We start from the raw sequence: 14306 nt of genomic DNA, 5'->3' as shown, positions 1-14306 counted from the left end.
GGCTGCCTCTTGCACAGCCCTATTGGGAATCAAGCCTGTAACCTAGGTAAGTATCCTGATCTGGAATCAAACCGGTGATCTCTTGGTGCATGGATCAATGCTCAACCACTGAGCAACACTGGCCAGCCCCCATCTTAGTTTTAATTCGTTAGATTATGGAAGGAGTTAGGTGGGAGATTCACTGCCATCTTCCAATCTCTGTGAGATCCATGTGCTTTAATAGAAAGGTTGACTGTTCCAAATCCTCTGCTGGATGCTCTTTCCCTCCAGACACAAATACAGGAATAGTTCACTTAATAGTAATTTCCTTACAAACTTTGGAATATGACTAATATCTCAAAAGTAAGAGTTTTCTGATTTGCTAAAGTAGATGTCACAGGCTCTGTACCTTTCAAATCCTCTGTCTCTGAGGCAATTAATTTTTTGTACAAACTTCTAATAAGGCCATTTTAATGGTTTCCTTCCACAAATATTTTAGCAGCCCACTGTATGGGGAAACATATTCACTAATGATACATTTGATAAGGAGTTCATTTCCAAAATATATAAAGAACTCATACACCTCAATAAAATGAAGACAATCCAATTTAAAAATGGGCAACGGACCTGAATAGACACTTCTCCAAAGAGGACAGATAGATGGCCAAGAGGCACATGAAAAAATGCTTAACATCACTAATCATGAGAGATGCAAATTAAAACTACAGTGAGACATCACCTTACGCTTGCCAGAATGGCTACTATCAACAAACTAATAAATGACAAGTGCTGGTGAGGATGTGGAGACTAGGGAACCCTAGTATACTGTTGGTGGGAAATCAGACTGGTACAGCCACTAAGGAAAAGAGTATGGAGTTTGCTCAAAAAATTAAAAATGGAACTGCTTTTTGGCCCAGCAGTCCCACTTCTGGGAATATATCTTAAGAATCTTGAAGCACCAATCAGAAAGAATGTATGCACCACTATGTTCATAGCAGTGTTATTTACAACTAGAGGCCCGGTGCATGAAAATTCATGCACTGGAAGGGGTGTCCCTCAGCCCAGCCTGCCCCCTCTCATAGTCCAGGAGCCCTCAGGGGCAGGAGGTGACCCAGCGATCAGGGGAAGGTGATGCCCCATCACACCTCTGCTGCTGCCACTGCTGGCAGTGCAAGCCTTGGCTGGCTCTGGTTACCTGAGCCTCAGGTGGGCCTGGGTGGCTGGGAGCCACCATCTGAGGCTTGCCTGCACCTCAGGTCGGCCCTGGGTGTCTGGGGGGCTGAGGGGACTGGGGGACTCCGGAGGTGGGCTAAGGGGACTGGACGCCGCCATCTTGTGGCTGTGTGTGCTGCCATCTTTGAGGGAGTGGCAGTTAATTAGCATATTTCCTCCTTATTGGCTGCGGGCATCACCATATGTGGGCAAGCAATTAGCATATTCTCTCCTTATTGGGTGTGGGCGCTGCATTCTTTGCGATGGTGTGAGGGTCAATTAGCATATTCCCTCGTTATTAGATAGGATAGCCAAGATCTGGAAACAGCCCAAGTGCACATCTGTAGATGAGTAGATAAAAAAGCTGTGGTATATTTACACAGTGGAATACTATAAAGCTATAAAAAAGAAGGATCTCTTATCCTTTGAGACAGCATGGATGGACTTGGAGATTATTATGCTAAGTGAAATAAGCCAGTCAGAGAAAGACAAGTATCACATGATCTCACTCATATGTGGAATCTAAAGAAAATAAACTAACAAAATAGGTCCAGAGACATGGAAGCATGGAACAGATTGACAGATCTCAGAGGGAAGGATGAATAGGGCAGGGGGGTGAGGGCGGGGGGCGGGAAGATATGAACCACAGACTTTATATGCATATATTCATAGCCCATGGACAGACAATAGTTCTGTGAAGGGCTGAGGTGGGGCAAGAGGCAGGTGGAGGAGAGCTATAGGGGGAAAAGGGACATCTGTAATACTCTCATTAATAAAAATTTTTGAAAATCCTATGCATCTCATGTGTATACATGTGTATACATGTTTTTTTCCACACAGACACAAAAGGGGCTAAAGGATGCACACCAAATTGCTAACCCTGTCTGGAAAGTGGAGTGTGAAGGGGACTGGGAATAAAAAGAACTGTTACTTTTGTTTCACCTCCTTCTGTATAAATATTTTAGGTTATGCTTGAATTATTTATATGTATATTTTATATCCAGGTTTGGGTATCCAAAGTCAGTGCAATGCAAACACAACAGATCATCTCCATATTGTGTACCTATCAGTCACACTTGATTGAGTTGTTTTCTTGCCAATTGTAAAAGCTGCACACAGCACATTAACCACCTCTTAAGAGGACCCTGACGCATATACCAGTAGTGCAGTTGTGATCCAGACTCTATTCCTTTTGTGATGTGCTGGCTGCATTCCTGGACCTCACCAGTGCCTTTATTTGTTCCTTCAGTATTATCTTCCAAAGGAGAAACAGGAAAAAATGGAATCTCTTGTGGGTCCAAATCTATGGTCATAAAGGTCAGACAAGGCTATTGTTTGGCTATTTGTTTTTTTTTAAAGAGATGGTTCACAACACATTTTCTGTCTTCTAGGCAGCCTACAGCTTGACTTCTTTGACTCAGTTTTTACTTGTCTATCTATTCTGTGCATCATTTTGTTGTACATGTAGAACTGTGCTAAATTTAAGTTGTGTAAGTACATAACATTCATGTTTTAAACTGGTACATGACCTTGGTCCTCCTTAGGCTTGTAGCATCAGCCAATAACCCCACCATCGTTCACCAAAACAGTTTACAAAATATCACATAACTTGTCATTCTGTGTGACTATCTGAAGAACTCAGGATGCTGAGCATTGCTGAGTTGGGTAAGTCTCTTGTCCAAGTTTCTTATTAAAAGTTAAATATAGTCAAATAAGTGACTTAAACTGAGCCTATTTTCAATCATGCTTTATGCTACTTTTAGTTTATAAATTAAGAAGGAAATCAACTTTCATATGACTATCCATGAATTTCTCTTGGCAACTGCCAGGGATTCAGACTAATACTATTCACCATATATGCATACTAGGAAGATGAATCCTGAGTACTGTATGCTAGTCCTGGTTCTTCCATTGAATTTAGGTGGTAAATTATTTAAACTCTTCGGGCCTCAGTTTATCATCTATGAAATGTAAGATTTGAGCTAGATGCCCTATAAATCCCTTTTAGCCCTAACACTCCTTTTTTTTTAACCAGGTGTACCAGTTAATAATGCGGATTTTTTTCAATAGATGGAGTTACACATATGTTGATATATATGCGATTTGATATGTATGCTATTTTGTTGTATTGACATCAAGCTTCAAAACTTCATATGTCAAATTTTCTGAAGGTGTTAACATCATAGATATTTTTATGCTTAAAAGTGTCAAATTTCGTGCCAAAAAAAAAAAAAAGAGCATTTGCGGGAAGTTTTAATTCATTACTTTATTTTGAAGAAAAGTGCTGCTGAAAATTATCGTATATTTCAGGAAGCTTATGGTGAACATGCTCCATCTCAAGATACTTGTGAACGCGGGTTTAAATGCTTTAAAAGTGATGATTTCGATGTGAAAGACAAAGAACGTCCAGGTCAACTGAAAAAGTTTGAAGACCAACAATTACAAGCATTATTGGATGAAGTTGGGTGTCAAACTCAAAAACAACTTGCAGAAAGATTAAATGTTGCTCAGCAAACAATTTCCAATCGTTTACAAGCAATGGGAAAGATTTTAAAGGAAGGAAAATGGGTGCCACATCAACTGAACAAAAGACAAATGGAAAACCGAAAAGTCATCAGTAAAATGTTGCTTCAACGGCACAAAAGAAAGTCTTTTTTGCATCAAATTGTGACTGGCGATGAAAAGTGGATTTATTTAGAGAATCCCAAAAGCACAAAATCATGGGTTGATCCAGGTCAACCATCAACATCAACTGCAAGGCCAAATCGCTTCGGAAAGAAGACAATGCTCTGCGTTTGGTGGGACCAGGAAGGTGTGGTGTATTATGAGCTTCTAAAACCAGGTGAAACCATTAATACTGATCACTACCGACAACAAATAATCAATTTGAACCATGCTTTGATCATGAAATGACCAGAATGGGCCAGAAGACACGGCAAAGTAATTGTGCTTCATGATAACGCCCCATCACACACTTCAAAACCAGTTAAGCCCTAACCAGTTTGGCTCAGTGGATAGAGCGCTGGCCTGTGAACTCAAGGGTCCTAGGTTTGATTCGGGTCAAGGGCATGTACCTTGGTTATGGGCACATACCCAGTAGGGAGTGTGCAGGAGGCAGCTGACTGATGTTTCTCTCTCATTTCTCTATCCCTCTCTCTTCCTCTCTGAAAAAAATCAATAATATATATATATATATATATATATATATATATATATATATATATATATATATATATTTAAAAAATTAAATACCAGTTAAAGACACATTAAAAGGTCTAGCCTGGGAAGTATTAACCCACCCGCTGTATTCTCCAGACCTTGCTCCTTCAGATCGATGGCACACGCACTTTCTGAGCAGCACTTCAAAACGTACGAAGAAGTGGAAAATTGGGTCTCTGAATGGTTTGCCTCAAAACAAGAAAAGTTCTATTGGGATGGTATCCACAAATTACCTGAACGATGGGGGAAATGTGTAGCTAGTGATGGACATTACTTTGAATAAAGCACTTTTGATGTTTCTCTTGAAATTATCATGTTGTCTTGATTACAAAATCCGCATTATTACCCGGTACACCTGGTAACATATTAAATATTCTGCCAAACAGAAACCAGTATACACTTAGTATGTTTTTTGCAGAATCCAGAGTATATCATAAATAGTGTTGTGGAGCGGATGCGAGTGAATGACCACTGGAGCCCAGACCAAATTAAAATTTAGGGAGCCTTTATTAGCCGGGCGGCCGGACGACCGGCGACTGCTCTGCCATTCTCCACGCAGGGAGACCAGAGAGCAGCAGCCACCCTTTGTGTAGGACCGCTTTTAAGCACATTAACCACATCCGGTTTTTGCAGAACAAGTAACCCAAGACAAAACAGTTTTTCCCAAGCAACGTCAGGATCATGCCAATGACGACCATGTTATTCACAGGATCATCCTGTTCTTCAGAAAGCTGACAGCGTTCTGTGAAAGAAGGCCTACGTGCTGGGAAGGGGCCATGAGATCCTATCTCAAGGCCTGGCCTGGTGTCAGCACTGACAATTCTATCTGGGGCATAGTCCACGGCCTCTCTGGAAGCATGCTCAAAAATTCCCACTCTCCAACAATAGCAACTTGTTAACATTCATAGTAATAAAAAAAGGTATTCTCTTTATATGTAATATTTGAGCCATAAACTGGGACAGCAACTTGGAAAAGTTCACAAAACTGGCCTAATGAGAACAATGACTAATTTTTGACAGTTGTTGCAGTATTCTATTCCACTATACTAGTACTTAGTTGCTACTTTTGTTGTACTCAAAAAGCAATGTGTTCCCAAGGCAATGGAAAATAAAGAGAAAATAAACAAATGGACTACATCAAAATAAAAAGCTTTTGCACAGCAAAAGAAACCATCAACAAAACAACAAGAAAGCCCACTACATGGTAGAACATATTTGCCAATGTTATCACTGATAAGGGTTTAATCTGCAACATTTACAGGGAACTCATACAGCTTAACAAAAGGAAGATAAATGATCCAATCAAAAAATGGGCAACGGACCTAAATAGAAACTTTTCAAAAGAAGACAGAAGGAAGGCCAAGAAACATGAAAACATGCTCAAAGTCACTAATTATTCGAGAGATGCAAATCAAAACCACAATGTGGTACCATCTCACACCTGTTAGAATGGCTATCATCAACAAATCAACAAACGACAAGTGTTGGCGAGGATGCGGAGAAAAAGGAACCCTTGTGCACTGCTGGTGGGAATGCAGACTGGTGCAGCCACTGTGGAGAACAGTATGGAGTTTCCTCAAAAAACTAAAATGGAACTCCCATTTGACCCAGTGATCCCACTTATAGGAATGTATCCCAAGAAGCTAGAAACATCAATCAGAAAGGATATATGCACCCCTATGTTCATAGCAGCACAATTCACCATAGCTAAGATTTGGAAACAGCCTAAGTGCCCATCAGCAGATGAGTGGATTAAAAAACTGTGGTACATCTATACAGTGGAATACTATGCTGCACTTAAAAAGAAGGAATTTCTACCATTTGCAACAACATGGATGGAACTGGAGAGCATTATGCTAAGTGAAATAAGTCAGTCAGAGAAATATAAATATCACATGATCTCACTCATCTATGGAAAATAATGAACAACATAAACTGATGAACAAAAACAGATCCAGAGACAGGAATCATCGATCAGACTGTCAAACCTCAGAGGGAAGTTAGGGGAGGGTGGGGGTAAAGGGGAGAGATCAAGCAAAGGACTTGTATGCATGCACATAAGCCTAACCAATGGACACAGACAACAGCGGGGTGGGGGCATGAGTGGGGGCGGGTTGGGAAGGTAATGAGGGGATGAGGACAAATATGTAATACCTTAATCAATAAAGAAATTTAAAAAAGCAATGTGTTTTAATCCATCTCATCCCCTATCAGCCAATTTGCTTGTGAATGTACTCACAGCTCCCCTGCTCAATTCCTTCCTTCCTTCCTTCCTTCCTTCCTTCCTTCCTTCCTTCCTTCCTTCCTTCCTTCCTTCCTTCCTTCCTTCCCTCCCTCCCTCCCTCCCTCCCTCCCTCCCTCCCTCCCTCCCTTTCCTTCCTTCCTTCCTTCCCTGAGCAAAACATCTTGCCCTCACTGTGGTCACCTAGACCTGAGCCTTATCACTAACCTGTCTAACCAGAACCTCAACCAAGTACACTTGCTTAAGTTATGACTTGTTCTTTAAATCATCAGACACAGAGACACATGTACTGTTAATTCAACACGTACAAGTCAGAGGCCACACTCTACTTCCTGTATCCAGGAAAGACGGGGAGAAGGGTAAATTCAACCTCCAATCAGTTCCTGCCAATAGTAAAGGTGAGGGAGGCACTATCACCTACCAGACACTTTTATCTCACAGTCTTTCTGGGACTCTACCTATCCCAGAAAAGAATCAGGAGAAAACTGGAGAAGCCTCATGGTTTCCTATGCATGTAAAAACTGCCATGCATGACTCTCAAAAGTAAAAGGGCTAAAATAATCGGTCAGTATACTTTTGTAGCCACTCAGTTAGTTAAAACAGTTAAATTTTTCTGTACCATTTGGCACCCCAAACCCCTTCCTAATTCACAGCCCAGTCCCTTCTCCAGGACCCATACTGACATATCAGCTAATGAAATGACTGGTATCCAAAAGGGCCTATAGGAGAAACCAAGATGGTGGCATAGGTAAACACCTGAACTTGCCGCCTCGCACAACCACTTCAAAACTACAACTAAAAGACAACACAGACATCATCCAGAACCACAAGAAAGCTGGATAATTGGAAATTCTACAATAGAAGGGAAGAGAAAAGCACACTGAGACTCAGAGGAGCTGCGGAAGTAAAGTGCAGAGGTACGGAGGCGCACACGCAGAGAAGGCTGGCAACTGAGAACGCGGCTGACTTTTTCAAGCTGGAGAGAGACAAAAGCTCCTGACTGCTCTGAACTCCAGTTCCGGGTGAGACGCTGGGGACCCAGACTCATACGGGGAGAAATTGGACTGTCTGAAAGCGGACGAAACTCGAGGGCAGCTTTCTCTCAGAGGTGCTTGCAGCAAATACCAAGGGACACTGAGACCTGAGGGCCTCTTAGGGCAGGGCTGACAGGAAGCCATTGCTGTTTGCTCTGCCCTGAGACTCCGCCCCATCCAAGCTGTGTGCAGAGGCTTTTGCATATGAATGGCCTGGTCCTTTGAAATTTAAACTTACCTAACAAACTGCAGCTGAGTCAGAGAGACCCAGAACATCCAAAAGAAGGCCCAAGGCCCCACAGCAGCTTGCATTGCTTCACAGCTGGGCCTCATCAGGGCACCTCCAAAACCCAAACAAAGAAGAGGAATCTGCAGATCTCTCCGTAGCTCCTGCTGGGTGGCCTCACACAGAGGCTAAATTAGCACCTCCTTGGAGATCCAAGAGCCAGTGTACCCAGTGGTCAGAGTGGGACCATCCAGATTACAACTCCTGAGATCCATAAGGGACACACTCAGGGGGCAGACTCAGTGAGCATCAACGCCCCACTGAAGCAAGTCTTGCCTCATAAGGGTGCCTCCAGCACAGAAGTTCTCCCATCGTAGACACAGCTGCTCCTCACAGCCAATTGGCCTGGAGGTCAATTCCTCCCAGTGATACCAACAACAATCAAGGCTTAACTACAACAAAACTGTGCACACAGCCCACAAATGGGTGCACCAAGAGTGTCCGCATCAGGTAACTGGGGAGGCCGAACCACTGGGCCCTATAGGACACCTAGCACACAAAGCCACTCTATCATCTCAGGGAATCAACCAAAATGCGGAGACAAAGAAACAGGTCACAAATGAAAGAAATGGAGGAAAGCAAATGACTGGATATAGAGTTCAAAACCACGGTTTTTCAAGAATTTTCTAGAAACCGCCCATAAATTTAGTGAAACCTCGAGGATATGAAAAGGACCAACTAGAAATTAAGCATACACTGAATTAAATAAAAAATAATATACAGAGATCCAACAGCAGACTAGAGGATCGCAAGAATCAAGACAAAGAAGCAAAAAACACCCAACCAGAAAGCAAAAAGAAAAAAGAATCCAAAAATATGAAGATAGTGTAAGGAACCTCTGGGACAACTTCAAGAATACCAACATCCGAATTATGGGGGTGCCAGAAGAAGAAGAGAGAGCAAGATACTGAAAACCTATTTGAAGAAATAATGACAGAAAACTTCCCCCACCTGGTGAAAGAAATAGACTTACAAGTTCAGGAAGCACAGAGAACCCTAAGCAAAAGGCATCCAAAGAGGACCACACCAAGACACATCATAGTTAAAATGCCAAGAGCAAAAGACAAAGAGAGAATATGAAAAGCAGCATGAGAAAAAACAGTTAGTTACCTACAAGGGAGAACCCATATGATTGTCAGCTGATTTCTCAACAGAAATTATGCAGGCCAGACGGGAGTTGCAAGAAATAGTCAAAGTGATGAATAGCAAGAACCTACAACCAAGATTACTCTACCCAGCAAAGCTATCATTTAGAATTGAAGGTCAGATAAAGAGCTTCACAGATAAGAAAAAGCTAAAGGAGTTCATCACCGCCAAACCAGTATTATATGAAATGCTGAAAGGTATTCTTTAAGAAGAGGAAGAAGAAGAAAAAGGTAAAGATAAAAATTATGAACAACAAATACATACCTATCAACAAGTGAATCTAAAAATCAAGTGAATAAAAAATCTGATGAACAGAATAATCTGGTGAATATAATAGAATCAGGGGCATAGAAAGGGAGTGGACTGACAATCCTCAGGGGGGAAGGGGTTGCGGGGTTTGGGGAAGAGACTGGACAAAAATCATACACCTATGGATGAGGACAGTGTGTGGGGGGGAGGTAAGGGCATGGGGTGGGATGGGAACCGGGTGGAGGGGAGCTGTGGGGGAAAAAAGAGGAACATATGTAATAATCTGAACAATAAAGATTAAAAAAAACAAAACAAAACAAAAGGGCCTATAGGTTTTATCTGTAGCATAGTAACCCAGCCTCAGTTTTGACTGGTCAGTGGCCATGCAATCAACGCCCCAAACATCATGCCTCCTAGACATTGCCATTGCATCCCCTTCAGGGACTCCTTTCTCCTACCCCCCACTACACCCCCACCACACTCCGGGCTAGTCTGTGCTCTTCCTGCCTTTCCCACTGGCCCTGGAAAAACAAAAGTGAGTCTTGGTAAGGAACAGGGCTGGCACTCGACACCACAGCAATCAGCCTGCCAGCTCCAGTTCTTCATGTCTTCTCTGGCAGAGCTGGCCTGGCACACAGTGGGAGACAAGATGCCAGTGGTAGTGTCACCGGCATACCAGCATGCCTAGTTTGATGCCTGAACAAAGGTGTTGACTACTCACCAATGATTGTACCAGAGTTGACTTCATGTGGTCTTTTGTGGGAATTGCAGCTTCCCTGGGATTTTGACCTAGACAGCCAGAAAGAGAGATGTGCCAGCTGGCCGACTGGCCCACCGTATCAGCTTACCTCTGCAAACAGGCCCATGCAGCCAAGCAGCCTCTGGGTTTTCACCACCCTCCTGACATATCTGACTTTTAGCCCTAGTAAAGAAAACGGTTGATTGTGCCAAAAGACATGCCCTCAAATTTCAACTGCATATTCAAGAGCCATCTTGCAATGACCCTTCACTCAGAGTATATTTCCTATGATAAGAACTCTTGATTTTTTCAGCTACCTTAAGAATATGGGCTCTAATAGAGCCTTTAAACTCTTATTGCCCAAGATTTGATAGGCCAGCCTATGTTAGTATAGTAGGGTGAGGTAATAAGTCCATATAAATGGAAGTGGACTTCTGCTAATCATAGACAAATAAGGCCCTTTTTAATCAAGAAAAAGGGGAGCTTGATCAAATAACATACTTGGTGACCGTGCACCCATGACAAATGGGTGCAGTTCAGGTCCTCCAGAATTCAGAGAGAAGACCATAACGTGAGTTCAGGAGAAGCCCATCTTCTCCTGATAAATGCTGCGGCTTTTAGTTTGGGAACAAAAGGACAAGGAAAAAGGGAATACTGGTTCTGCCAGGACAAAGGTGGCCTTATGCACTAATGTGTAGAGCGCTAATCACTGTACTTGTCTTTAATTTTAGTAAATTCATACAAGCCCTGTGCTCCAAAATTTTTTGTTTCTTATAGCCTATGTATTGGCTAAAATGACCCAGCTGATTCTCTGTCACACAATCTGGAAAACCAGGCAAAAACAAAGGTCACTCTATTCTGAGAGATGTTCACCCCAAGCCCTTTGTAACCTGCTGGTCATCATTGATAAACAAATAATCAAATTTGATCAACCAAGAGATGGTTAAACATAATTTACATTTGACCAAGGTCAGAGCCACCTTGAGGTGGCTCCCAAAGAACAAAATGCTGGAGGAGAAGGAGACACTATCAGAGTGGTCAGGCCCTTATCAGTACAGTAAGCCCCACACATGCTTTGTGCCTCTGTCAAACCACTGACGGACAGGCTGCCTCAGGCTGCTCAAGGTATTCAATAAACATGGCAAAATGTTGGGTGGCCCTCCAACTAACTGGTAAGTTGTCCTAAGATTTTCTATCACTATCCTTGTTGTCAATATGTCCCACTCCAAACAGTGCTACTAAAAGTGTTATCCATGCAGTTTGCTGCTAGTCTACAACAGAAGTACAGAAATTGAGGGTAAGTTTTTAAAAACTTTTATAGTAATCTGACAGAGTAATTTTTATATCTGTTGAATTTAATGATAAAATATTTTACTTGTATTTAAAATTTTTTTTCTAGGAATTAACTTTTTTATACTTTACTAAGGCATCAGGCTGTGATGGAATAAAAAAAAAATTAAACTTATTTCATCACAAACAGTTTAAAAAGTGCCTATAAAAAATGAATGTGACTATGACAGATTTTTGCTGACTCTTTGGTGATCCCCAGTATCTGCAAGACAGATCATAGTTCATTAACATTGTGTATTCAGGCTCCTTGATCTCGACCCTAACTTGTCCTCTAGAGCAGAGCTTCCCAACTACTGTGCTTGGCAATGCTTCAAATGGTTACAGATAATAAGACCATTGACTGGAGCCTGTAGCAGGTAGAGTTTCTAAGCCTCAGAATCATGTAACAGAACAATATTCAACCAAGTTCATTTGAAGATCTAACTGGTTTTATGAAACATTTCATTAATCAGGTAGCATCCCATCTAGCAGCTAGAAGGACACTTTGATAAATTGTACAAAATGGAAAGTTTTTATAGGTCTAAAGAGGGTGGGACTAAGAAGTTAATAATGTGTATTATGGATTATTTTAGCAAAGGGACAGCAGGTTTTATGGAACAGATAATCAAGCACTGACCAGGGAATTCCAGACTCATTGGTTTAAAATTCCACTCCTGTGAAGGGCTGAAACTGCAATCAGGTTAAATATTGCGTCTCGGTGGGGCTTAGCATAGTGACCATTTTGGGTCTATTGTTTCTGTTTAACAACCAATAGCCTTGGACAAGTAGCCTAGTCCATCTAATCCAGCAAATTCTATACATTTTGTTTTCTGTGTCATAATATGGGCAAGATTGAGAAGCTCTGAGGTCTAAAGCTATCTCCCACTACATATATACAAAATTTTATGTTTCAATGACAGTGAAAAGCGTGCTTTCCCACCCATACCCAAATTTGTATTTCCTACCCAGACATCTCCCCTGAACTCTAAACACAATACATATTCGACATATCCATTTGGATATCTAGAAGGCATCTCACACTTAAAATATCTAAAACTGAACACTTATTAACCTCCCACAATACATCTTGGCAACTCTATCTTCCCCTTTCATAGCCATTTTTTAATACCTATCTAGCAAATCCTGTCAGTTCTGGCTTCAACTACTTCTCATCACCTCCACCTTACCTCCTATATTCCTTAAATTGTAAGACTAATTTAAAGTCAAAACCATTCCTTGATCCAGGGGCTGCATAATGAATATTATGCTAGCAGGCATGAAAACATTAGTCTCATTGCACATCTCTATCAAAGCTCTTGAGTGATCAGGTCCCTTGTCAATGATATAATATTTTTGAAGTCTTATTTTTTTCCCTGAGATCTCAATAGTCTGCTTAAAATATTCAGTAAGCCATATTGTAAACAATGTGTTGTTATCCAGGCTTTTAAAAAATATAGAGAGCACAGGCAGAGAAGATTTTGCACAATTCTTAGGGGCCCTAAGATGGTCAGAATGGAAGCACTGAATTCCATTTAAAAGTCACCATCTGCATTAGCCCCTGGCAGGAGAGTTAGCCTGCACTTTGACCTTTGAAGCCAAACATTGATTTCACCTCTTTAGCTGTCAATGTCCTAGATGGCATCTTCTCACAATATAAGGAAATCTGCTGGAACTGTAACCACCTTCATTAATTATTTTAGCTACATTGAAAATCTGTTGTTGAGTGTAACCACCTTCCTTAATTATCTTCATTACTAGAGGCCCGGTGCACAAAATTTGTGCACGGGGGGGGGGGGGGTGTTGTCCCTCAGCCCAGCCTGCACCCTCTCCAATCTGGGATCCCTCTCACAATCCAGGACTGCTGGCTCCCAACTGCTCGCCTGCCTGCCTTCCTGATTGCCCCTAACCACTTCTGCCTGCCAGCCTGATCACCCCCTAACCACTTCCCTGCCAGCCTGATTGATGTCTAACTGCTCCCCTGCCAGCCTGTTTGCCCCCAACTTCCCTCCTCTGCCGGCCTGGTCACCCCTAACTGCTCTCTCCTGCAGGCTTGATTGCCCCCAACTGCCCTCCCTTGCAGGCCTGGTCCCTCCCAACTGCCCTCTCCTGCTGGCCATCTTGTGGCGGCCATCTTGTGTCCACATGGGGGCAGGATCTTTGACCACATAGGTGCAGCCATCTTGTGTGTTGGAGTGATGGTCAACTTGCATATTACTCTTTTATTAGATAGGATAGAGGCCTGGTGCATGGGTGGGGGCCAGCTGGTTTGCCCTGAAGGGTGTCCTGGATCAGGGTGGGGGTTCCCTTGGGGCTTGGGACGGCCTGGGCGAGGGGCCTGCGGTGGCTTTCAGGCCAGCCACACCCCCAGGCGACCGAAGCGGAGGCCCTGGTATCTGGGATTTATTTATCTTCCACAATTGAATCTTTGTAGCCTGGAGGGGAGCCAAGCCTTCTGCTCACTCCGTGGGGGCAGCCATTTCTGTTGGGGTTTATTTATTTTCTATAATTGAGACTTTGTAGCCTTAAGCAGAGGCCTGGGCCGGTCAGGGAGTGTGGAAAGCTTGGCTTCCTCCATCGCCGGGGAAACCCAAGCCTCCCTCCTGCTCTTTCCATGGCCATAGCCATCTTGGTTGGTTTAATTTGTATACTCGCTCCTGATTGGCTGGTGGGTGTAGCAGCGTGATGGTTAATTTGCATATTACTCTTTTATTAGATAGGATTTCTGGGCAACTAGCGGCAGCTCCTACATATGCACTGGCTGCTTCATCTTGAACTTTTCTGTTATGGAGACTGTGTCTTTCTGCAACCTCATGAATCAATCTCTGATGGCTTCAAGCTTTTCTTGTGCAGCTTCCTCACCTCTCTCAATCT

At 42.6% G+C, this 14306-nt stretch overlaps 1 protein-coding gene across 4 annotated transcripts in view; it reads right to left on the bottom strand.

Moving 5' to 3' along the window:
* N4BP2L2 (NEDD4 binding protein 2 like 2) overlaps positions 1-14306 on the bottom strand; it is a 79016-nt gene that overhangs the window by 24200 nt on the left and 40510 nt on the right. Inside the window, exon 7 of one of the 4 annotated variants that reach the window (XM_079773980.1) lies at positions 9799-10156. The exons of the other annotated variants lie outside the window; for them this stretch is intronic. Within the exon in view, the coding sequence (XP_079630106.1) occupies positions 10081-10156 (76 nt within the window). The 3' untranslated portion in view covers positions 9799-10080. Of the gene's footprint in view, positions 1-9798; positions 10157-14306 lie in introns of those variants that run through there. 4 annotated transcript variants of the gene reach the window in all.

The sequence above is a fragment of the Cnephaeus nilssonii genome, assembly GCF_951640355.1.
Source record: "Cnephaeus nilssonii genome assembly, chromosome: 6".
In the NCBI taxonomy this organism is placed as follows: Eukaryota; Metazoa; Chordata; class Mammalia; order Chiroptera; family Vespertilionidae; genus Cnephaeus; species Cnephaeus nilssonii.
This window is presented reverse-complemented; position numbering and strand designations above follow the sequence as displayed.